At 31.8% G+C, this 27,723-nt stretch overlaps 1 protein-coding gene across 1 annotated transcript; it reads left to right on the forward strand.

The window, feature by feature from the left end:
* The first annotated feature begins 9,861 nt into the window (after positions 1-9,861).
* Positions 9,862-27,387, forward strand: LOC145331648 (uncharacterized). Its single transcript, XM_080176425.1, has 12 exons — positions 9,862-9,990; positions 10,330-10,436; positions 10,686-10,788; positions 10,982-11,161; positions 11,427-11,590; positions 11,824-12,069; positions 12,374-12,448; positions 13,857-13,971; positions 18,199-18,316; positions 18,991-19,031; positions 19,582-19,737; positions 27,196-27,387. The coding sequence occupies exons 1-12, from the start codon at positions 9,937-9,939 to the stop codon at positions 27,337-27,339; spliced, it is 1,503 nt and encodes a 500-aa protein (XP_080032551.1). The 5' UTR covers positions 9,862-9,936; the 3' UTR covers positions 27,340-27,387.
* The last annotated feature ends 336 nt before the right edge of the window (positions 27,388-27,723 follow it).

Here is a 27,723-nt window from a genome sequence, read left to right on the forward strand (position 1 = left end):
CTCCCAAAATTAGGGGTTTATTATAATTCATTATACATTTTTTGTTCATTGTCTTATCCCTTAAGATCCCTGATTTCCATAAACTTTGAATGTTGAAATCACATGGCTATTTAGTGTGTGATTGGATTTCTTTACAAAATTTATTACATATTGTAAACCTAAAGCAAGTTTTTTTTAGGAAACGGGCATTGTTTCATATCAAACCTTTCTAGAGACGTTGCAAAATTGTCTAAAACCTTACTAACGCATCTTATAATTTTTATATATTGGATTTTTAATGATTTATGTGAAAAAAAATCATTCCAACAACACTATTATACACATATTATACAATTTGATAAGCGTTCATAAAAAAAACATCATCATAAAACAGTTACTATTTCACACGATATTATACGCGGGAAAATAGAAGATTATTTTTACTTAAGTTGTCCTATCCATAAAATTATAATTTGGTACTAAAATTAAAAATTTGAAATACCTAGGTCCAAATTAGTATTGTACATATTTTTCAACCACTTTTTTCAATCAACAATTCATCCATCATTGTTCGTGAACAAGGATGACAATATCCATAAAAGTGAAGCTCTGAAATTGAATGACAAACGAACATTAACACTTGTAGGGTGTCAGAACTGATAAGCAGATCATTATTGCATAAGTACAAAATTGTAAGTAAATTTGTTACAAAACTGCATAAATACATAATACCATTTAAGGACATACTTACAATTTTAGGATTTAATTATAAAGATGCTTCGCTTATAACATTTTACCTTGTTGTAATAGGAATCAGTATTCCAAAAATCTGATGGATCGCATAATTCTAACATACAAAAATTTGATGTCAAAAAAGAAAAAAAATCAACATGTTTAAAATGGACATACGGACATTTTGGTAATGACTATAGAGTTGCTACGCTTTCTAAATAGTACCTAACTACTCAGGAATCACCATGCAAAGTTTGAAATCGATAGGATAATTCTAACATGCCTAAATTAACGAAAAGAGCTAACCGTGACGGACTGACGGTCGATCTGACGGACGGATGGACGGACCGACCCTAATTATAGAAAAGCTTTGCTTTTAAAAGTAACAAATCATAATTATTTAAAAATCAGTTTGACGTTATTAAGTTTAAATAAGTCAAAATATATTTTTATCTTATTTACCCAGGCTTAAGTTTGTCTACTCATCATTCATCCTTCGCCAGGGATTTCAAGGGATAAGACAATGGGAGGAAAATTTATGTATATCCCCAATTATGATAATCAAAATAACTCCTTCTTAAGATTGAAATGATTGTCAGAAAACTTTTGTACCACCTTATAAAAATCTATTAAAAGTCTTCAAACTTTTTAATGCCAGTGAATAAGCAAACGTGATCATAAAACTTTGGGGACCTTTATAATTTACAGTTTAATGTCCCCTTCCTCTCTGACACTTACCTAAATATAAAGTAAAAGTAAGCAAAGTGTTCTATTAAAATTGAAGAAATATAAATTCAGAAATGTTGAAGATTTTAATAAAAAGACATTTTAAAAAGACTTTATGCTGTTTTAACAAATACTCTTTTTTGCTTTGAATATTTGAAAATTGGATAGTGTAAACTTTTTTGCCCTTCTACTTTTGGAATAATAGTCATTTTAGGTCCAAATTTGAAATGAAATAATTTTCTGTAAATTCGTGCATTTTAATCATCAGTGCTCAGAAGCCACTAGTCAGCCGCTAATAAGAATCACATTTCAAATCGTTTAGAAACTTCAAAAAATAAAAAAAGAATGATTGCTATATTTTTGTCTGACTAAGACTTCAGCTGGATATGTCGCTATGATTACACGCGGCTGACGCGCAGCTGCCGTGCCTTGCTTATTATATACGTAAGATATGAGTATATGCACTGATAGTTATTTCTCGCATCGTATTATAAACAGCTTTCCGCGAATATAGAATTTACAATTATAAGATTAAAACCAGCTTTTTTAGCACCGAGGTTCCGAAGGCACGGGCTAAAAAAAACTGGTTTTAATCTTATGATTGTACATTTTTATATTCGTAGAAAGCTGGATATAATTCGATGCTAGACATAATTTTTTTTGTATGGATGTGAACCGGTTTCTATCCACCGGATTCGAATTAATACGAGAAATAAAATTACCTCTTCTAAAGTACTTTGGGAACCAATATGATATCTAGCTCTCTCATCAATGTATGAACACCATTTATTTCCTAACCAGGAAAGAAGGGGACACTAGTCCCCAAAGTATTGTAATAATGTTTTCTTATTCGTTGGCTTAATAACTTTGAGGACTTTTGTTCAATTTTGGTTTTACGTTGAGTGTCCAAACATTTTAACCATTAATTGTAATCTACAGAAGGTGTAATTTAGTGCATCATCATTGGGGTTGTATGTAAATATATCTGCCATTGTCTTATCCCTTTAGATTACTGCTTACTAACACCTTCTTTGATAGTTCCTTTTTAGAGAAACAAAAACTGACATTTAACCAAATCATTTATTTAAGATAAAGTTGAGACCGTCACCTTGGGGATGGAGGATAGATTTACCAAAAATTTATTTTAAGAACAGTTCTTAATCTCATCGTATTATAGACAGCTTTCCAAGGATATTAAAATACAAAAGTATAAGATTAACACAAGTTTTGTTTGCCCCGAAGAGCTGATAGCCCGTCAAAGATGATTTTATATTTCTTATTTTAATGATCATATTTTTTTTGTAATTCGATGCTATACATGATCTTTTAGTATGGTTGAGAACCGCTTCTAATACAGTGCAGTGGATATTAATCGGTTTCGAAGCCATACTGGAAAATAAATATCTCGCCATGACTCTCATAATCTTTTCTTAACCTAAACTAACTTAAAATAGTTAAAAAAGCTTTTTTTCTGTGACATCTCTAATAGTTTTGATTTGTTATTGCTGTGCTATTTACTAAGTATATTAGCGATTACTTTTATTTAATGAAATCTTCCAATTTTTAACATTTACAAAACAGCCTGCTTTATTGCATCAAGATCCATGACAGATCTATATAGGAAATAAACGTCTATAAACAAGCTCGAATCTTCCAAACGTATATCGTTCAAAACTCATAGTGCTTCAATGATCACTATTAAACTCTCATTGCCCAGAACGATAATACCAATTATTCTACTTTTTGCATCATAAATGCATTTTTTATATTCATGTTGCTATTTAATTAACAGAAAACTTAAGTTAATAATATAGTAAACATAGGAAAACTTAGTTTTATAATGAATTGATTCGTGCGACACTCCCCGTAATGCGGTCAGATATTAAACTAATCATTTTAACCCTTTCAGGACGAAAATTTTAAATGAAAAATATTACAATTTTAATCTTTAAAAAAATATATAAATATGAAGCAAAACGTTAAATCGTGTATTGTTACATTGGGTGTAAATATAAAACAAATTACTGAATAAATAAGTTAACAGATATTCGAAGACGTTAAAGTTGTAAATTATTATTTTGTTGAGTATGAAGAGAGGGTAGTGAGAGTGAGAAGCAAGAGAAAGAGAGAGAGAGCGAAAGAGAGAGATTGGGGGAAGGAGAGAAAGAGAACGGAAGGAGAAAGAGGGACAGAGCGAGAGAGACAGAGAGAGAAAGGGGGGGGAAAGAGAACGGGGGGGAGAGAAAGAGAGACAGAGAGAGAGAGAGAGAGAGAATGGGGAGTGGGAGAAAGAAAGAAGTAGAGAGACAGAGAGAGGAGGGGAGGTTATATCGCTCGATCATTTATTTCCTTGAGATTTAAATATTCATTTATGCTAAATTTTGTTTGATTAAATTAAATAACTCATTTAATTGAAGAAAAAGAGAATAAAATTTGTAAGGCAAAGAGCGAGAGTAATTATTAATTATTAATTAAAAAGAGTAATTATCTCTGATAATTAATAAGAATAACAAGAATGACAAAATCCTTAAAAGAGAAACTCGATCAATTCTATATAAGAAAATAATAAGTAACTACACTTAAGATGAAATATCTAGATTTACCAAAAATAGTAACTATATCATTTAATAGCTTAATTACAAGATATTTTATTTGGACATTGTCATGGTGATAGCGCAACTATGTAAAGCAATGGTAAAAAAAAAATTTTACTTTGACTTCGAAGCAGGACATAACAGTTTCAAGAATTTTATTGTCGAGTTTGAATTCAATAGGACAATTCTAATATGCCTAAATTAACAATCAGAACTATCTGTTAGAGACGTACGGATGGACAGACAAACCCCCACTGTAAAAAAGTTTTGCTTTTAATAAGAAATAGATCATTAACAACATTATACAACCCTTTTACCCCATTTCCTTCCCTCTTACTGGATGAATGAACTGACCAATAAATGAGGCCCATACTGGAAAGCTATGTAGGGAGTATTTACACAACTTTTCAGCCATTGAATAGCAAATGAGAAAATCACATTTTCCTCTAATCATAGCAAACAGACGAACGGAAGGACATTTTGAATTAAAGATAATCTTTGCTACTAAATGAAAATGAATTTTGCAAATGTGTCATTATAATCTTGATTAAAAATTTAAACCATCTAATTTTGATAGCAGCTGAGAAAACAAATATTTTAGCTATTAAAATATGAAATCTCGATCCAAGAGACTAATGGACCATGTGAATTATAGAGTAAGAAGGATAGTGTCAATTCCAGAATTTCTTTTGCTCAGGGAAGGAGGGAACATTTGACTGTAAATTACACTGTAAACCGAAGTTTAGTAACCACTTTGACTAAAAAACTTGATCTGTGTTTCGTCAGTTCTAAACAAGAAGTGTCCAAACTTTTTTAATCAACAGAAGGCTTACCTTTATTTATCATCATGGGGGATGTAAAATAAATATAGTACATTATCTCCTAAGATCCATGAGTTTAAAAATCATCAACAAGGATGATAATATATCCACATGTAGCAACGTTCCTAATTGTAAAAGTAAAAACACAAAAGCAAAAAGAAGGAAAAGGGGCATAACTGACAGAATGACGAACAATGATCAGTGCAGTGGTCATACAAATCTTCAAACAAAATATTAGCGGTCTTTGACATCAGAAAAAAAAGTTGTGTTTATGCAGTACTGATTGATCGACGGTTATGCGGGCAGAAGTGCATTGGTCTCAAAAAAATAAATCTTCTATGTTAAATAGCAGAGGGGAAAATAAACATTTTCCCTACAGTAATTTTAATAATTTCAAAGCACTATAGACAGAATAACGAAGAAGGTGAGAAATAAAACTTTTAACAAATAAATAAGGATGACAACATCCATAACTATAGAAGCTCTTGAATTTAAAAAAATAAAAGGCAAAGCAAATGAACGCAAAAACAGACAGACATAGTAAGTAATGATGCTTAGTGGTATTTGAATATTTACACAACATTTAAAAAGATTATCATTGATAAAAGCTGAAAAAAAATATTTTAGAGCATTAACGATAAATCGCCGGACAATGTTATTCATAGAGTAGAGGTGCATGGGTCAGCAAACATAAAAATGCCTTCTGTCTTATCCCTGAAAGATCAGGCCCTAAACGAATTCTTAATTACCGGATTTTATACTCTTATAATTACATCAGCATTATACCCTTTCCCTACAGATATTTAATGTTCTCAATAGCATTACAGACCAGCGAACAACGTGAGCTGTAGGCTAGTATGTATATGTACTTTGGGTTATATAAGTTTACTTTATATTATACTAGCGACTAACCCCCTATAGGCCTCTAAAATTTTAAAATTAAAAAAAATATTTGTGTGAGAGGGATTTTTGTTCTAGGGGCGATTTCTCTTGGGATAGTGGCGGTACCCTCAACCAAAATATTTATAAACCTTCCCGGGACCTCTGAGAAGCTACCCTGTTACAGACAAACAGGCAGACAGACAAAGACAGACAAACATCCTGTTACTTTATAATGAGGATTTTATTTTTTGTAGCTAGTAAACATAAGGATCTTAGAGAACAAGACAATAAATGATAAACTTATGTAAATCCACAATTATAATAAACAAAATTATCCCTTTTGTATAATACAACATACTCCTCATACTTTCTAACTATGATAATTTAGTGTTTCGCTTTTTTTTAGTATTTTGCACGTAATAATTATTGATTATAATGAATTAATTATGAAGAAAACAAAGTACTTAAAATTTGGCATAGAAACAATTATCTAATATTTATTTTGCAATGTAATTATTTACTAAGTATATTTGCGATAACTTTTATTTAATGAAATCTTCCAATTTTTAACATTTACAAAACAACCTGCTTTATTGCATCAAGATCCATGACAGATCTATATAGGAAATAAATGTCTATATATAAGCTCAAGTTTTCCAAGCGATAAATGTTTAAAACTCATAATGCTCCAATAATCTGTAATAAACTCTCATTGCCCAGAACGATAAGACCCATTATTTTACTGTATGAAGAAGAAATTCATTTTTTTATTTCATGTTGCTATTTGAATTATATTGAAGTATTAAATTTCTATCCATAAAACAGAAAATTTCAATTTATAATATAGTAAATAAAAGAAAACTTAGTTTTAAAATAATTTGATACGAGCAATACGTGCGTAATGTGGTCAGATATTGAACTAAAATTTAACAGTTAACTAAATATTTTAACCCTTTCAGGACGATAATTTGAAATAAAAAATATTAAGATCCTAAAATAGTTTAAAGAAAGAAATCGTCAGGGAGAAGATAATGGAAGAATAGGGTTAATAGTCAGAATTCAGATAACCAAAAGAAAGTAAATAAAACATTGAATTAACCTAGCCATTTGCGAGATAATTATATCGAGCCAAACTCTAGTACTGTATATAATTTGTGCTTTAAATAGCAGAAACTGTTTTTGCATAAACTTTATTTAGATATCCAACAATTCTTTTTAAATCTTCTAAATTTTAATTTTAAAATCCGCTAAATCAAATTTAGTAATTAAAAAATCATTGTAATTTACAAAATAAAATTTTCTAATTTATTTTAATCAAAGTTATAAAATGTCTATTTGTATTAAGAACTTTTGATTTATTAATTTAGTTATATAAAAATGAATTTATAGAATACATGGATATACAGACAGGGGAAAATTTGTCGTCAATTTAGGTTGCTAACATGGAACTCGTTTAATTATCAGTTCTTTCATCCTGTAGGAGGGAAGAAAATGGATTAATGAATAAAGATTTTAGCCAGTTGGAATTGCCACTTTAATAAAGTACGTGAAGATCTAGTGCAATATCCAAGTAATTATATATTTATATATATAAACAAGGATGACAACATCCATAAAAGCGAAGTTCTAAAGCGGTAGACGAACATTAAAGATTTTCAGAATTGATTAATCAGAATATAAATGTATGAAAGACGATACAAAATTATCAGGATTAAATACAGGATGATGTTTAAGGACATTGTACTTTGTTGTCCTAAGAATTAGTATTTCAAAAATGAAATCAATAGAATAATTATATCATATAAAAACTTGTTGTTAAAAAAATCTGCTTGTTTAAAATGGATGTACAGACATTCTGGTAACGATTATAGAGTAGCTACGCTTTCTATATGGTACCTAACTACTACAGGAATCACCATGCAAAGTTTGAAATCCTTAACATGCCTAAATTAACGAAAAAAGACGGACCTACCCTAATTATAGAAAAGCTTTGCTTTTAAAAACAAACAAAAATCGTGTAAATCATTTTTTATCTTTTCCATGGCTAAACAACAAACAAACAAACGTGATCGTTATGCAAGTTTAAGTAAATTTCTGAAGAACAAGGAAGACATCATCCAAAAGAAAACAGGTTACTAGTATTTTTCAAATGTACTAAATTTCTAAAAGTTTAAGAGAATCATTTAAATACTTTTGGAGTACAAAGTTTTATAATAATGTTTTCTTGTATTCATTCGAATCCGGTGGATAGGAACCGGTTCTCATCCATACGAAAAAACTATGTCTAGCATCGTATTATATCCAGCTTTCTACGAATATAAAAATGTACAATCATAAGATTAAAACCAGTTCTTTTAGCCGGTGCCTTATAATTGTACATTCTATATCCGCGGAAAGCCGTTTATAATACGATGCGAGAAATAACTATTATTATAATGTTTGCTGAACAATTTTTGGGACCTTTATTGAATTTGGATTGGTTGGCTCATTAAGTTGAGAGTCTAAACGTTTCAACCTCTGATTGCAATCAACAAAAAGGGTAATTTTGTATATCGGCCATAGTCTTATCCCTCTAAATCCTTGAAAAAACTACTTCTCAAATTGAATTAATGTTTAGTTTAAAAATAAACTCTTTTTTTCAACAATATCTTGCTAAAAATTAGGTGGGGATAATTTTGCATCACTGCGAGCCTCACTAATTATAGTGAGGCAGTGAGCCAAAAAGTTTTTTAGGAATTCACCTCAGGTCTTGAATTTAAGTTTTCCTGGCGCAAATCTATTAAAATAAAGCTTGACAAATAAGCCAAAGAACAAACAAGAAATAAAAATTACACAATGGAATACCTTTTAAAATTTTTGAAAATTAGAATTAATATAAAAGAAGGTTAACAATTGTCAAAGATAAATAATAGAATTTCTCGTATTCATTCGAATCCGGTGGATAGGAACCGGTTCTCATCCATAAGAAAAAACTTCGTCTAGCATCGTATTATATCCAGCTTTCTACGAATTTAAAAATGTACAATCATAAGATTAAAACCAGTTTTTTAGCCCCAAGGTGCCGAAGGAAAGCCGTTTATAATACGACGCGAGAAATAACTATTCTGTTGATTATGTTGACGATAACAAAATACATAGATAGTTATAGTAGAGAAAATACCATGGCCAAAAACAGGCGCAATTCATTACAATTCAGAGTCAGGACTTCCAAACAAAGGTTGTGCAATCAAAAGGCTTGTTCTCTGAAGGCCGTTTGACAGCATAATCATGCACTAAATATTACATTATAAATTAAGCAGATAACAAATGAACCTAGTAATAGTGTCTGACTGATTATGACGTAAGAAAAAAAAATAGCCAATGAGAGGTCATTATTGACCAATGGTAAAATTTATAGTGGTCTCTCATTGGCTAATTTTTTTTCTTACGTCATAATCAGTCAGACACTATTACTAGGTTCAAACAAATCATAAACATTAATTTTAGACTGCTAGATTTTCTGAGAAATATTTAAGTACAATTGTAAGTGTTTTTATTAGAACAAATAAAATATTTACACAAAATTGTTATATCATTGGTCAATGTTCATTTTTATTGTTATTTGTATATTGTTAATCTTTTTTTGTCCCTTGAAATGACGAGTTGATAAAAAAAAACTCAATCTTTTTAAACCTAAAAAAATAATAGTGTCAAAGAAGCAATGCCCTGCGAGCTTATACTTTATGGGAGCATCTAACCCTTTCTTTAGCCAACCTAACCTTAATTAAGTGCAATATTTTTTTTCAATATGTTTGTTTATTGTTCACTTTCAGTTTTAAGGAAATTGTCTACTGCAGTGGCGTGTACAGAGTTTTGCTAAGGAGGTGCGCGAAGTGCATCTGGAAAATGTGAAAGGTTTAGACAGCTTTTGAGGGGTATTATAGTATCTCCAAGGAGAGGGAAAGGGGGGTACAATGAAAATATTCATCATAAACAAGAATAGCCAGTATGTTAACGAAAGAATTTTTTTGAAGGATTTTACCTGTAGGCATGTTTAGAATATTGTTTAGGTGTTGGAAGGGGGGGGGGATGTTGGTGACTTTATGTGAACACCCCCCTTCTGCACGCTTCTTGTCTTCTTATTTAACATTTATTTATCAAAGATAAGGAAGTATTTAAAAGCTGAGATTAACTTATTTGTTTGTTAGTATAATCAGGACAGGATGCTGCTACATACTCTTCTACTTTTTGGAGGGGTTGGCCTTCTCAATGCACAGGTATTTTTTTTAAAAGCGAAGCTTTTCTATAATTAGGGTCGGTCCGTACTTCCGTCCACCGTCACAGATGGATTGCTTTTTTTTGTTGATTTATATATTTATTTGAATTGATATATCAATTTCAAACTTTGCATGATGATTCCTATAACGGTTAGGTAGGATTTAGGAAGCGTAGCAGCTCTTTTGTCGTTACCAGAAAGTTCATACGTCCATTTAAAACAAGCTCATTTGTTTACTTTTTGAAAACAACTTTTTGTATGATATTAAAATTTTGGCATTTAAGGCAAAGATAATTTTACTTTGTTAATCATTTTTTTGTTGATATTCTGAAATGTGTAGGGTACCTGTGATGTGGCCAACTCAGACAAGTTAGACTGTGGCTACAGTGGTATTGATCAGTCCAAGTGTGAAGCTGATGGTTGCTGCTGGCAACCTGTGCAGGCCAGGTAAACAAGAAACAAAGACAATTATAAATGACTTTTAGTTCTGGTATGTCAGATAAATGTCAGATTTATTGGAATGCTTTCATCTATAAACAGGCCAAACTCATTTCCATGAACATTAGGACTTCCAGTCTAAGATCTGATAAATGATCTGAGTAAACAGGATATCTGGCAATGTGAGCATATGTTTTTCATAATGCTGGTTCTGGTATACTAATTAAGACTGTATTAACAAAGAATATATTTGACTAGGAATGGATCCTTGAGGGACACCCCATGGTGTTTCTACAAGAGTGATCATCCTAACCCCTGCACTGGAGTCAACTGGGCTGGTTCTGGTCCTGGATTTACTCAGGTAAAAAACCTCAATTAAAAAAATACGTATATTGTATAATTCATCTGATTTCTAATTTAATCAACAATAGTTTTACGTCCAGAGTATTTATTGCATAATAGTAAATTATAGCCAAGAGGAAAAACTTAAATATTAAGACTAGCTTTAAGAACAGGGGGGATACATACACATATTTATTTGATCTCTTATTTAGGAGTACTATAACACTATGTACAGCAACTACGAGGCTAACCTGAACATTGATGGCTCTGGAGCTGTGGTGGCTGCACCTGACCAGAACACACCTGGTGGCTCATACTACTATCACTGGATGAGAGATGCTGGTCTCAGTATCAAGGCCTGGATGGATATCAATGATAATGATTATGGCAAGGTAAGTTGTTAAAGTCACTGGTCATCATACTATTTGTTACTACTGCTGCCATTTTTGGTAGGAGTAGGAATTTTACATTGACCTATGACCAGTCAAAACTCATAACTGCACAATTACATTAACTTAAATTTTCAGACAAACTTAAAGAAATTATGTGAAAAATAAATTTCAGTTTCAAATTATCTTATAGAAGAATTTAACCTTCCGGAATGCTTTATATACATATACTAAATAACTGTAAATAAACCTAGTAAACTTTGAACAGGTAGCCCCTGCAGTAGGTGCTTATGCTGACTGGGTGAAGAAGGTACAACACAAGACAGATCCCAATGGTATTGATGTCAGGATTGAGCCCAAGTTTGAGATTCCCAGTGGAGAGCCTTACTCTGGAGGTTGGTGCAGACCTCAGACTGATGGACCTGCCCTTAGGTGATAGTAATTTTCTTGAATATTTTAACATTTTTGCTTTTTTTGATTGATCAATAAGCAATTGTTTCTTAACCTAATTCATAATGGGGTAGTCTGGAAATATCTACTTGGGTAATTTCATGCCTCATGTCCATGACCATTTGACTTAACTAGCTCCTTGTTATGACTTGTATCATACCTCCATCTATCTTCCATCCTAATACCACCATGAAACTCAAAGATCTATTTCTTAGAGCCATGGCCTTGTCCAAGTGGGGTATGCTGTTGAAGAACACCGGTAATGGAGACCCAAATGCCATCTGGGAGATTGTCTCCTACGACATGGCCTGGGTGCAGGAGCACTGGACAGAGAATGGTTGTGACCTGTGGGAGGAGGTCAGGTCTGAGGACTTCTACTTCAACAGGATGGCCTATATCTACTCTCTGAATGTGGCTGCTGACTTTGCTGATGCCATTGGACAGAGTGGGTCTGCTTACAGGTACATAATTAAAATTATGTAGTGTAGAATCTAACACTCTTAATCTAATATTGTGGCTGTACTAAATTTGACAGGGCCTGTACTAATCCAGTATATGATTTACATGGTCCATGGACCATTGGTCTGTTAGTCATGTTAGAAAAAAAATATTTGTATTCTTATATATAAAGGTTTTTTTTAAATTTTGATATTCTATATATTTTTTATGACTGACTTTGTTTGTCTACCCTCTATTTTTTGCTTTGCAAGTTATGGATTTTTTCATTCCTGTTTAAATTATATAATGATTAAAAAATATTTGTAGGTCTCTTGCTGAAGAAATCAAGACTGCTACTCAAGGTCACTGGAAAGATGGTTTCCTCTATGAATCTACAAACAGGTAGAAAATATTTCTTCTTGTAGAAGTCAATCTCAAATTAGCTGTAAATATTACATTTCCCATAATGCAGTAAAGACAAAGCAATCTAAAATGCTCTTGTGTAATTTTAAGTAATAATTGCATTGACTATTCCAGACTTTTTGAAGGCCAGCCTCTGCTGTTTAAAACAACTATTGCCTCGCCCCTAGCTTTCAGGGAAGGGTAGGAGAGAAAATAAATTAGCTAAATATCGTCCTAAAACAGGTATAGAGCAAGAGCTGCCCTGTAAAGTACAACCAATTCGAACCTGCAATTTTTGAGTTATTAAGCTTCAGACAAAAAAACCTTAATACTTTATATAATAGGATATACCAATATATCATGTATCTTCATGTTCAACCATTTATCCTTTAAAGTACAATTCAATTTTATAATAAATAATCAACACAAGATAAACTATGCTAAATTACTCATTTGCAATGGCTATATGGTCAAACATGGTAAAATAAATAGTAGGTAGGGGGAGAATGTCACTCCAAAATCAGCCACACAAAGTCATAAAAATGAGGGATTATCCATCTATTTTTTAAGGGGTTTCTTTCCCACTTCTCCTCTCATCTCCCTCATTTTTATGACGTCACGTGGCTAATTTTGAGTGACTTTCTTCCCCTACATTAATGTAAAGAGAATACATTTTTATAAATGTGTGTCTATAAAGATATAATAATAGAATAATAGTTTTTATTTATTGTCAATTAGGATTTACTTGCATCATTCTTCATTCTTTTCATAATCAAATATTTCTCTAGAATAGTTTTATATTTTGGTTGCCTTTTAAAGTGAACCTTAAGTCGAATGCTTTAGATTATGAAGATTATTAAATTTATGAATAAAGTTGTATTTTAATCAATTTTATACTAAATGCTTTAGTGGCCAACTAGCAAAATTTCAGATGTTTAATCCCTTGATTTACCAATAGCAAAACAGTGTTAGAAACAATCAAATCCCATTAATGTTTACACCTTTTTTGTACCAAAGGATAGTTATTTTTTCGTAACTAATCATAAAATATTTAAGCTACAGGTAGTTAAATATCTAAGGAGAAATTTACATCAATTAAAAAGCCATTGCTTTTCTAAAGGACTGAATTAAATCGAAACAGGTTATAATGCCTTCAAAAAAGACTTCATTCAATACAAATGACTAATGCTAGGCCAGTATACATTTTGCCATTGGCCAATTAAAATGTATACTGTCCTATCATTGTTATTTTGTATTGTATGACGTCATTTTTTATAGGCACTAGAAGCTGCTAGTCTATTAAATCTTACTAAATTAATACAAAAATATCAATTCCTTTTGAATTAAAAGGACAATTATTGTATGATTGACTATCTAGTGTAATATACCTTTTTTCTTCTTTATTTAGACCTTATGATGGAGCTGTGATCCATTCAATTGCCACCTTTGGTGAATTCCTGTATCCTCCAGAATCTCAAGAGGCTGCCTCCACAATTAATGTCCTGACCAAGGCTTTCTGCCAGGTAAGATAATTCAATCAAATGTTAATTACTTGGATGTTGCACCAGATTTTCATGTACTCTAATTAAGTGGTACTAATTAAGCTAGCTAAAATAATGATACCCCCCATTGATCACAAACCCTCTCCTCCTGGGTAAACAAACTGTCTAATAAATGAGATGAGGTCAATATCAGCAACCTAAATTGACGACAAATTTTCCACTGTCAATGTATCACGTTTACTATATTGTTTGATGATTAAAACCCACAAAATAAGTGGTCATGAATATTTCTAAACATCCCGGGGATTGTTGGAATTTTTATTTCCAGTATGGCTTGGAAATGAATGAAAGTATTTAGCCTGGGCCTTCGGCCACTCAGGGCTAAAAAGAGTGGTTTTAATCAATTATACACGGATTATAGTATTTTGTCTTTAGCCGGGTATGTTCTACTTAATTCTTATTGTTATTGGATCAAGACTGTCGTTTCAAACCCTAAATATCATAATGTTGACTTTTGAACTGTTTTTACAAGAAAACAATGTTGTACTACTTATGAAGAAGTGGAAATCTTTAATTTGCATAAATCTAAAATGCAGAACCTCAAAATTCTTGAACACACACGCACATACACATACACACACACAAACACACACACACACACACATGCATACAAAAATAAATGGATAAGTCCTACTTATCAAATCTAACATTGGCATAAATGATGGCTTGCCAGCTTGTTGTCGTGGAAGTGTCTGATTTGAGTCTGATAAAGACATTAAAAATTATACCAAACCTACTTATGCTTTGTCTGGTACTTTGAAGAGTAGGTAAAACCTTAGCTCCTAAACAGGTGCAACTCATTACCATGCACAGTTATGACTTCCAGACAAAGGTGCATTCAAAGGCTTTGTTTTCTGTTGGATGTTACTTAACATAATAGTAGTCAATAATTTTTTTTTTATTATGGGTTGGACTTACAATGCAATGTGAGTCTTCCCTTTTACGTTACAATCAATTTCAAATTCCTAACAAAAGCCAAAACATAAAGCATTGTAAAGTTACTATTCCTACACTACTGCACTCAGACCCACAAAATACACAGACTTTATCTTTTTTTTATTATAATACACACATAACTATCTATCTATCAATATTTCTTTATTATAATACACACATAACTATCTATCTATCAATATTTCTTTATTATAATACACACATAACTATCTATCTATCAATATTTCTTTATTATAATACACACATAACTATCTGTCTATCATTCTTCAGCCGCATTCTCTTAAACTGCATATAGAGTGCAAATAGCCCGTACTTTGAATTTTAAAGATTTGGTATATTGCCTCAAATCCTCTATCAAACACTAACCCCCTCCCCCCACCTATGTTTAAAATAAATTGAAAATAAGAGGGGGATATTTTTTTATATGCTCAACTACTATAACCTATAACTATAACCCAAGCCAACCTAATCTACCCTGAAGCAATTAACAATCAAACAAACAACCCCCCCCCCCCACCTTTAATTCACATTTTTCAAAACAAAAGTAAAGGGGATTTCTGTGTTTGACTCGGCACTTTCAGGGTAACCACCAAATAAACTTTATGTTATGTTCTTGTTATTTTCGGCAAATGTTTTTGTAGATGTTAGGGAGGATTTTTTGTGATCCTCTTGAATTATATGGGATTATACCATCTATCTTTTTTCCTTCTGTTAAGAAAAATAGGCCATGTTGTAAATTTGACTGAAAAAGAACATCATATAACATATACACATACATAAGAAAAATGTATTTAATCTTAAACATTGGAAAATTTTAAAATTTGAATTATTTATTAAATTGTCTGTACTGAAGGATCTTGATTACCACTGGACCGATATGGTTCTCCTTAAGATTGAAGCTTTTGATAGGTCCAGGGGAGGTTTACAACTATATTAGGGTAGGGTACCTTCATCCTCCCAAGAAAAAAATCGACACCCCTCCATTCTTCCTAAAGTATCCATATAGACCTCTAGGGGCGTAGCCGAAAGTATAACCATAAGATATTGTTCAACTGCACAGAGTATGTTCTTGACTATCATTCATCAGCTGTTTTGTCCTATGCCTGTCTTGTCCTACTACCTTTTTTTATTTGCTGGTTCTTGAATATGTTGTGTTTATGTTCTTTCTAATTCATAAGAACATTCAGAGATGTTAAACAAATAAACCTCAGGCGGTGTTACCATAAAACTGTCAAAATTAAAGATCTAAGCCCTAAATTGATATGTATGTGTTATTTATTAAAGTTAAGTGTTTTATTGATGTAGAGGTGTTGGGTTTGTGTCTTAACCCATTGTGTCATACTTGAAACATAAGACGCGTTACACTTACAGATGTAAGAGTGAGAGGGAATACCATGACTCATAAACTGGTGCATTACCATGCACAGTTAACTTAGAACCTAAAGACAATTGTCTTGCAATAAAAGAGTTGGTGTTCTACGGGGTGTGTCGTGACATAAAAATCAAGTAGTTTAAATAGAAAATAAGTCTATTAAAAATTAATGCAAAAGCTAGCATAAGCTATGGTTTACATGCGATAATGTAATCTGTTTTAGAATAAAAAAATAAATTGAGTTATAGTACCAATAGAACGAACAAATCATGTTTGTACCTGTAATAAATCCTTATTAAAATAGCCTAAAACCATCCCGGGACATAAAGGGTGTTAAAAAAATAACCGATCGCTCACAATTTGAACCACCATAAGTACTTCAAATCTTGGAGATAGACCCCATAATTTTAGAGTTTTTGATGGGACATGTAAAAACCTTTCTTTAGACACCTTAACAAGGTTTCTAACTCAATCTATGCCAATTTGACATAAAAAAGACATTCCCATCCAACTTTGAGGCATAACGGCTCTGTCTATTCCTAGTTCTTGATGATTGCCAGGTCGATCTGTTTGATGCCAAATTGGCTAAGATTGTGTTAGAAACATTGTTAAGGTGTCTAAAGAAAGGTCTTTACATGCCCCATCAAAAACTCCATTCATTATGGGGTCTATCTACAAGATTTTAAGTACTTATGGTGGTTCATATTGTGAGCGATTGGTTTTTAAAAAGACAAATTTGTAATAAAATATGCACTTTCGGCGTAGGGCAAATTTCTCTGCAAGGGCTAGGTCTTAAGCTCTAGGGCTCTGGAAGGGTAAGTAGATTCAAAATTCAATATTGTTTTCTCATTGTCATTGCTTGGGCATGAATTGTATTATTTTTTATTAGTTTTGGACCAAAACTGTAAGGTTTATATTGAAAAAAGTGAAGCGATTGGTTTTTATTTTAACACCCTTTATACGAAGCTTATATGTAAAGGAGAACCATATTGATCAGGTTTTAACGAGATCCTTCGATACAGACAAAAAAAGCTTACTGCTTTATACAATAGGATGCACATCCTTAAAATCTGCAGCAATGTTAGAACACCCATGAAGGCAGAAGATTTGTTTTTATGCAGCTTCAAAGTTCAGAGCATTTGAATAGAATTAAGAAATGCAAACATTTTTCATTTTACTCTTTTTATACCATAAACTAAATAAGAGCAACATACTTTCTTTTTCATAGAAATAAAGGCTTCCTGCCTAGTCTTTAGGAGCTATGTATCTGTATTAGTATCTACTTTCTATTTTTAGAAAAGTGAATTAATGAAAAAATTGTCGAGGGTTGTGAATAGTTCCCCACCCCTTTCGTGGTATATCATTTGATCTACTATGGTTTAATACTAAGTTATTCATAACATGGTTGAGATATCGGTCTGGCCGTTTACGATTTATCTAGAAAAGAGGCACTCAAAAGTTGGATGTATTCACCCATTAGGCAAAAATAAGGTGGCTTGACACATCCCCTTACTCTTTAATAAGGGTCTACAGTACACCTCCATGATACACCCTCCTAAAATAGCCAAAGGGGGTGTCAATGTCACAACCCCCAATGCACTGTGCACAAGTAAGTTTGAGTTTGTTGATTATGTAGTGGTTTGGACACATTCATGGGGGCGGGGCGTTTATCCACCACCCTGATACTGAAATAATATCCATGTACTACAAATATACAGTGCTAACAATCAGTTCAGTGGTTAGAGAGATCTTAAAAGACAGACAGAAAAATAACTTTTAATGAATGAACAATATATTGAGTAAAATACTGTTTGTCAAACACTTTGTTGAGTTCAAGGTGATATAAATATTAATCCTTTCAGGAGTACCCAATTAACCAGGATGAAATCTCTGCTGGTATGGAAGGTATCCTTATTGGCCGTTATCCTGGGGATTCCTATGCTGGTGGCAACCCATGGCAGTTGTTGACGGCTGTTCTTGGTAAGTTAGTAGAAACTATCGGCTGCGCCCCTAGCATCATCATTGTGGGAAACAGGCATTGAACTCAGAGAAAGTGGGGAAAATGGGTTGTTTATTACCTACTAGAAATTTTATTCGTTGTTTCATTACGTTAAGTGTTCAAACGTTTTAACCACTAATTATAATATATGTAAGGGGAAATTTTGTGTATCATCATTGGGGAGGTTCATCAGTTTATCGGCTATTGTCTTATCCCTTTAGATCTCTGCATTAAATTGCAAATTTTACTTAATTTCATGAAACGTCTTTTTATTGAATAATTATATCATTCAACTTTACAGAATATAATATCAAATCTTTCTACCCTTACAGTTTTCCTATAAAATTAGCACCTACAAAAACAAGCCACTCCCTTTTGACCTCTGTTTAGCTTTCTGTTTTAACTTTTTATAAAAACTCTGCATGACAGGAATCTTTAAAGAAACAAGGCTTTTTTGGTCAGAAAATAAATAAGTTGGAAAATATTGGTCCGAAGTGGTTGTACTTTTCAGGGAAGTACTATGTATTTCTAAGCAAGTTAAAGGCTATTTTCATGATTTCCCCAGTCAGCCCCCTATGGCCAGAGGTTAAGTAGTTAGTAATAGAACACTTACATATAAGTATTGAACGAAAATAATGAATATTTGATGCTTCAGGTGAGCTGTTCTATCTTGGTGGTCAAGCCACATACAAACAGGTAATAAGAAAAACGAAAATTATTTAAACAATAAATATTGAAAGTCTAGATGACCAATCCTTTTGTTAGACCAATAGTAACACAGTGTTGAAAATACAACATCATGATTGGTCAGAAAGTCTACACATTTTGGATGAACTATTTTTTTCATTTCATCCTTGTAATAAGACAGCTGTAAATAGTTAAATGTCTTAAAAAATGCTTCGCTTGGTGAAACTTAACTTTTATACAAGAAATTTGTCATTTATAACAATTTTGTATAATTGACCATCTAAGGAAATACACCATTTGTTTAAATCTTTACCATACTTAGTAAAATGATTTTATCAAAGTCTTACCTTTCAATGTATGTTAAAAGGCTTTTCATTGAAAATAAGAATTTACTTAATAATATTATTTCTATGTTTAATAAGCGAGGCTTCTTTACTGTCTTCAACTATCAGAAACGCGGCTATTTTTCAGTACGGCTTATAAAGGGTTCTAATCCAGCGGATATTAATAGGTTTCGAAGCCATGCTGGAAATCAATATTCTTGTATTATTATGTTTAGGTGAAAGCCCTGGGTGACTACACTTTGAACTACGAGGAGAACTACGCCTGGATGGATCTGTTGAAGCTGCCAGTTGGCTCAACTGCCAGGGACTTGGCGGCTGCCCAGATGGGAGCTGGTGATGCTACTATGACAGCTTTATGGAGACATGTTCAGGTGAGTTTATATATCTTTGTCTTTCTTGTAAAAATAATTGTTTGCAGATTTTTTTTGCAAAGTATCCGTTTTCCCTTTCATTAGAAAAATATAGAAAGGGGGGAAGGGTAAGATTTTAAGGTGAGGTAAGATTAAGTTTGCGCGGTTGCGGTGCCCCCACGTTGGTTAGAATTAGGATGAAAATACTACCATTACAAATTAAATTGTTTGTTAATAGGGGGATAAAGTGTTTTCAATGCTAGACGTTTACATGAACTCGAGAGAAAGTAATGGATTTAATTAAAAAAAAAAACATGCTAAGCTACAGACTACCAACCCTTTGTTATTTGTCTGTTATTTTGTAAATTAAAGGACTAAGGCATTATTTTTTAAATTTTCATGCGACTATTATTATTATTACGTATTATTATTCGGCTTTACATTCTAATACTTGAATGGAATTAAAGCTTTATAATTGACTCTATGGCTAGAAATCAACCTTATTAGACAATTACTCAAAGCCCAAAAATAATGGACTTAAAAGTGTATTAAACTGTATATAAGACATTTGCGGATATATTGATACCATTAATTTGCCTATTAGATAAAAAAAAGTATGTTTTTTTAATATTTTTCTCTTGCTACAAATCAAATTTCAAATTTGAGTCACCAAAAATGCTTAACTAATTTTTGCTCTAGAAGAATCATTTTTTGGAGTTAGAAAGTGCTTAATACCTCATTTTAATCGCCTGACATTGCTTTATAATATACAGGTAATGACTTGGTTGTTTATAGAACAGCTGACTAAAAAACCGAGGTTTTGTGATAACCCCACTTTTGTTGTTGCTCCATAAATGATATTTTTTTTCTTAATTTTTTTGGCTGTAAAGAAGCTTTATATATTCATATAACATCCACCTAAATTTGACTTTTGATATATTATTTATAACATCACCAGAAGGAATTGAATTTTAGAAAAAAATATCAATTTATATTTTACACTGTTATGCATTGTTCTTGTTCTTGTTTCTAAAAAATATTTATATTATTAAAAAGAGAATTATTTAACGCTTCTATAGGTATGTTTATCATTTTTCTAGGCTAAATATAACTATAATTACACCATTTTAAAGTTAAACATCATAACATATAAACTCACTTATTGAATCGGTCTGTATTATTGAGCTGCCAATCCTTAAAACAGCTGCATTTCATTATTCTATTATATAAAGTAGTCAGCTTTTTTGTCTGTAGCTTAAGATTTTGATAACTAATGTACCTATTGACTTCTCTGTTTTATGGAAGCTTCTTATAGGTCCCGGATAGTTTTAAAATATTGAAAAAAAATATCAATTTATATTTTACACTGCTATGCATTGTTCTTGTTCTTGTTTCTAAAAGATATTTTTATAATTAAAAAGAGAATTATTTAACGCTTCTATAGGTATGTTTATCATTTTTCTAGTCTAAATATAACTATAATTTCAGCATTTTTTAAACATCATCATATTCAAGTTATTGTAATTTTTTAAAAAAATATCAATATCAAGAACTATTGGAACAATTTTTACCATGCAAAACAAGGTGTTAGAAAGTGTAGGATCCCTCACAATATCTATATGTCTGTCTATAATGCATTACACATGTAATGCTAATAGAGATCATAGACATACAAGCTTTTTTTTTTTGGGGGGGGGGTAATTCGGTTTGGGGGGGGGGGTTAAAATGGCGCGCGAAGCATGTTGCAAATTTCCCCCCCCCCCAAAAAAAAATTTTACCCTGGGGGTAAAATTTGCTTTTTGGGGGTAATTCCCCCTCCAGAAATCTGTTGGCAGGAGAAATTTTGTTTACCCCACCCAAAATTTACCTTTGGGGTAAAATTTTTGAGGGGGAGAAATTTAAATTTAATTAAATAATTAGTAAATGCGCGAAGCGTGCAAAAAAATTTTTATTTTGGGGGAGGTATTTACCCCCCAAAAATTGTTTGGGGGGAGGTAATAATAATTATTTTTTGGGGGGGGGTAAATACCCCCTCTTAAATGGTTGGGGGTACAGGTAAATATTAAATGAGGGGGGGGTAAATGAAAAATTCGTTTTGGGGTAATCGCCACTTTACCCTCCCCCCTTGGACGTCTATGATAGAGTGGATGCTATAAGAGTGCTCTTATAATGTGAACTTCTTATAACTGAATGGGCTTCCAGAGACCATGAAGTTGGCCTAGTCACTACAAGGGAGAGTGCAGAGATATCCAGGGGGGGGGGGTTCCTGTAAAAGTGTAATTTTTTGGGGGGATAGGGGTAATCACCCCCATTAATATATTATGTGTGGTATAAACCCAGCCTCTTTAAATTTTTTTAATAGGAGTAAAGAAAATCAGGAAAACTTAACAATCTAGAAATCAAACTAGCACCCCAACCAATAATCGGTTCCATGCCAAATGTAGGAGTCCCAAACGGAGGAGTGAAAAAACATTGGAGTGGACAAACGCATGAGTCCCCAACTTCAGAGTGGAACAAATGTAGGAGTGGGACAAACGTTGGAGTAGACAAACGCAGGATTTTTGGGACAAATGTTGGAGTGGACAAACACAGGAGTCCCAAACTATTTTTTAAATTTTGAATTCTCATTTCAATTTTGATTTTTTTTTATATAAACCCAGCCCCCCCCCCCCCCTTCCTCCAGTTACTTTTCTTAGTTAGGTTAGGTTAGGCCAGGGGGCTGAGCGCTGTGGCCATAGTCATTATTTTATAGACAGGGGGTATAAAAAGATTCAAAATTGTCATATTATTAAAATAGCAGACACTCCTAGGTTTTATTTAAGCAATGTCCACTCTAACATTTGTCCACTCCAACATTTGTCCACCTCTGATGTTTGTCCCATTCCTACATTTTACTCCGATGTTTAGGACTCCTGCGTTTGTCCACTCCAACATTTGGGACTCCTACGTTTGGGGTAGGACTCCAATAAGTAAATCTCAATAAAACTTGATAAAATTATGCAGAATATCAAAGTTTTCAATCCCTGAAAATTTCAACCATCTATCTTAAATAGGAGTAGAGAAAATCATGAAAACTTGAAATGTAGGAATTGATATAGCCCACCCCAGTTTATTGAAAAATCCTAATAAAACTTGATGAAAATATGGAGTATCGATAGAAAGAGAGAGAATATTCAATCCATGAAAATTTCAGCCTTCTATATTCTAGCGTTAATTAATTCTCTTTTTAATTATAAAAATATCTTTTAGAAACAAGAACAAGAACAATGCATAGCAGTGTAAAATATAAATTAATATTTTTTTTCAATATTCTAAAACTATCCGGGACCTATAAGAAGCTTCCATAAAACAGAGAAGTCAATAGGTACATTAGTTTCAAAATCTTAAGCTACAGACAAAAAAGCTTACTACTTTATATAATAGAATAATGAAATGCAGCTGTTTAAAGGATTGGCAGCTTAATAATACAGACCGATTCAATAAGTGAGTTTATATGTTATGATGTTTAACTTTAAAATGGTGTAATTATAGTTATATTTAGCCTAGAAAAATGATAAACATACCTATAGAAGCGTTAAATAATTCTCTTTTTAATAATATAAATATTTTTTAGAAACAAGAACAAGAACAATGCATGACAGTGTAAAATATAAATTGATATTTTTTTTCCAAAATTCAATTCCTTCTGGTGATGTTATAAATAATATATCAAAAGTCAAATTTAGGTGGATGTTATATGAATATATAAAGCTTCTTTACAGCCAAAAAAATTAAGAAAAAAAATATCATTTATGGAGCAACAACAAAAGTGGGATTATCACAAAACCTCGGTTTTTTAGTCAGCTGTTCTATAAACAACCAAGTCATTACCTGTATATTATAAAGCAATGTCAGGCGATTAAAATGAGGTATTAAGCACTTTCTAACTCCAAAAAATGATTCTTCTAGAGCAAAAATTAGTTAAGCATTTTTGGTGACTCAAATTTGAAATTTGATTTGTAGCAAGAGAAAAATATTAAAAAAACATACTTTTTTTTATCTAATAGGCAAATTAATGGTATCAATATATCCACAAATGTCTTATATACAGTTTAATACACTTTTAAGTCCATTATTTTTGGGCTTTGAGTAATTGTCTAATAAGGTTGATTTCTAGCCCTCTATGTTCATTCACCTAAAGCTGTAAGTTAGAATTTGACCTCTGTTTAAACAAAAGAAATAATTTAGAGTGTTCATTAATTACTAATTTTTACAAAGGGCTCGCCTAGAAGTTATAAGCCAGTATTAAACTTAAACTTACCACTCTAAAAATGACAATGAGATCTAAGGTGGATTCTAAAAAAAATTGGCCTTACTAATCGCTTAGCAGGGCAAAATTGGGAAAACAATTTTGCCCCACTAAGCGATTAGTGGGGCAATTTTTTAAAAATAATCCACCACTAATTTACATCATTTACGTTAAAGGTTTTAACTTTTAACTCTGGAATCCTAAAAATCTCTATTGTTTACATAAAGATTATATAAAAAACTAGAGTTGGCTCGATATAATTATCTCCCTATTGGCTAGTTTTCTATATGCATATCTATTTCTCACCCGGCATTACTATCTAAAAGAAAGTAAATATTTAATAATTTAAATGATTTTTAAAAGATTTTTTTAAATTATATTTTTTTCTTTACATTACCATCACCAAAGGGTTAATGATGATGATTACAATTTTAGTTTAATATTTGAACACACAAAATGTCGCCACAATCGAATTCTTTTAAAACATAGTTTTCTTAAATTTATCATATTATAAATTTAAATTTTCTTTTTTATGATTAGAAATTAAATACATCAATATTTGGTAAATAGCAACATGAAATGAAAAAAATGAATTTATTTTTAATAAAGTAAAATAATGGGTCTTATCGTTCTGGGCAATGAGAGTTTATTATGGATTATTGGAGCACTATGAGTTTTAATCATGTATTCCTTGGAAAACTTGAGCTCGTTTATAGACATTTATTTCCTATATAGATCTGACATGGATCTTGAAGCAATTAAGCAGGCCGTTTTGTACATGTTAAAAATTGGAAGATTTCATTAAATAAAAGTAATCGCAAATATACATAGTAAATAATGAAAATCCTTACATGAAGATACATTTGGTTAGAACCCTAACACTCTAGAAATCTCTATTATTTATGGAGGGTTTAGATCTCATTGATCTAATTTACACGCTTTTGGGGAAATATTCAATATTTGATAATACCATTTTTGCACCTTACCATTCTAAAAATCTCTATTATCTACATAGAGTCCATAACCTTACCACTCTAAAAATCTCTATAATCTACAGAGAGTCCATAACCTTACCATTCTAAAAATCTCTATTATCTACAGAGAGTTTCAAACAATGAGATCTAATTTACATCTTTATAAATAGAATTGCAGAACTAAACAATGCTAGAAAAGTGTACATATAGATCAGCTAATTTGTTTTGGAAAAAGAAAAAAAAATTAGAATATTTGCTTAATGCATCGTATTATAGACAGCTGTCTCTGGATATTAAAATAAAACATTTTAAGATTTAAACCAGTTTGGTTCTGGGCCCGTGCTAACGAAACTATAATACGATGCTATTCATGATTTTCAGTATGGCTTAGAACTGGTTTTAGTACAGTGCATTGCATATTAATCGATTTCAAAGCCACTCTGTAAAAATGCTTCCATTTGCGGGAAAAAATGTTCAGTTTTCGATTTTGCTTTTTTCTAAAGCATTTCTGTGTTATCTTTAGTATTTTATTAATTTACATCATTTGCTGTTTTGAAAAGATAGCTAGGATTGACCCTTTTCTCTCAGGGTGGAAGGAGACATTGGGCTGTCTATTGCACCAGTCCCCAAGGTTTTTTTAATAAATATATCTTATTCATGGACCTAACAACTCTTAGTGAATTTTTATTGGTTGGTTCAAAAGTTGAGTGTCTAAACGTTTCAACCTCTAATTGTAATCTACAGAAGGGGGATTCTTTTGTAACATCATTGGGGATGTACATCAGTTTACCTCCATTGTCTTATCCCTTTTTATCCTGGCTTTTCCATTCCAGGGAAGCAAGGGACTATGAAATTCATTAGTTGTCTTAAAAACTTTGGGGACTTTTATCACAATTTGAATGGGTTGTAGAAACTATGTAGCATTGCCTGAACATTCCCATTGCAATGATTTGTTTTTCATAATTGGGATTGTACAATATCCCTTAAGATCCCTGCGATCATTCATTCATTTTCTTTAACATTCTACGAAATAAGATATTAGATTAGAATTTAAAAAAAACCTTTAATTAAATGATATTGTCTAATTTTTTTTATGAAAAGTGGTTTTATTATAGACACTACATTGGTGGCGTGTACAGTGATTCCCCAGAGGGGGTAAAGAATAGATCGAGTGAAAGAAGGGAAAGGAAGTTCTTCCTAAATTATTGTTTATGGGGGGGGGGGGGTTAATATCCCCATAAATCCTACATTTTTACACCATATTATGATTCTTACCCGAAACCCAAAAAAATTAATAAAAAGAAATACATTAAACTAGTTTAATATTTTGACTACTTGATTCAAATATCGCGATAATGACATATGTAAATTATAATACTTTGGTGGTTGCTATGGGACCCCCTTATTATGATTCAAATATCGCGATAGGGACATATGGAAATTATAATACTTTGGTGGTAATTATGGGACTCCCTTATTATCATTCATTCAAACTTTATCAACTTAGAGGGGAGCAGGGATTTTAAGGGATAAGACAGTTTAGATGAACAAAACTACCCAATTATTACCAAATTTTACTACAATTATTGTTTGAAAGTTTGGACTATAGCTCGAACAAACCATTCAAGATCTAATAAAAGTACGAAAAATTTCAATCCAACGAATTCGAGGATGTGTTTATAAAAACTTTGGTTACCAGTATGATATATAGTCAAACGTCCTCTCTTTCTTTTGTTTTATTTCCTGTGTGACCCTTAAATTTTGTGATTTATAGTTTTAAATCCAATTGTTTTAATGTAAATTTGTAAATTAGAATTTCATACATAGAGAAAACTTCATATTAACAAGGATGACAACATCCATAAAAGCAAAGCTCTAAAATTAGAAGGAGGAACAAACGAACAATAACTCTAGTAGAGTGTCAGAACAATATTTAAATTCAGGATACCGTGAAAAAATATATTTTTATTTTTAGTATTTTTATAGAGATGCTTCGCTTATAATATTTTACATTGTTGTCAAAGGAATCATTATTCCAAAAATTATATGAATAAAATGAGTAGAGCATTTAAAAAGTTGTTGCCAAAAAGTTAAAATGAGCATGTTTTAGTACGATATTATGTGCAAACGAATAGACAATCACACATTCTGTTACTTGTATATAAGGCTGTAGTTCATAGGTGATTTGAAAATAAATCTCATAATTCTTATTTTTAGGATGCCAACGGCCGTATTGACGAGCAGATTGATAAATTTACCGGTGCCCAGGCCTCTGCTGAGGGTCTGACCTGGAGCTATGCCAACATCCTGCACGCCCTTCATGTCAGGGAACAAGTACAAAAACTGATCAAAGATTTGTAGATTGTTGTTTTGTTGAATTAGATATGAACTAAATAGTTATAGTAAAAAGATTTCTTTTATTTTTAGCAAAACTACTCTAAATCCTACATATATTACTAACCCAGAGGGGCTTTTATAGCCTTTATTTAACCTGACATAAACAATTATTACAAATTCTTTAATGAAGTCCTATACTAAACTTTGTAGAATATGCAGTGCACGTAAAATAAGATAAAAAAGAATTATGGATGAAAACATACATAAAAGCCATGCTCCGAAATTAAGCGGTAGAACAAACAAATATGAACACTTGTAAAGTGTCAATATTTGAATATATTATTTTAAAAAAATAAACTAAATTATATAAACTTGTTTTAAAAGACTTGCATTTTTAAAACTTGATTA

The sequence above is a fragment of the Acartia tonsa genome, chromosome 11 (genome assembly GCF_053477335.1).
Source record: "Acartia tonsa isolate MP-2025a chromosome 11, ASM5347733v1, whole genome shotgun sequence".
In the NCBI taxonomy this organism is placed as follows: Eukaryota; Metazoa; Arthropoda; class Copepoda; order Calanoida; family Acartiidae; genus Acartia; species Acartia tonsa.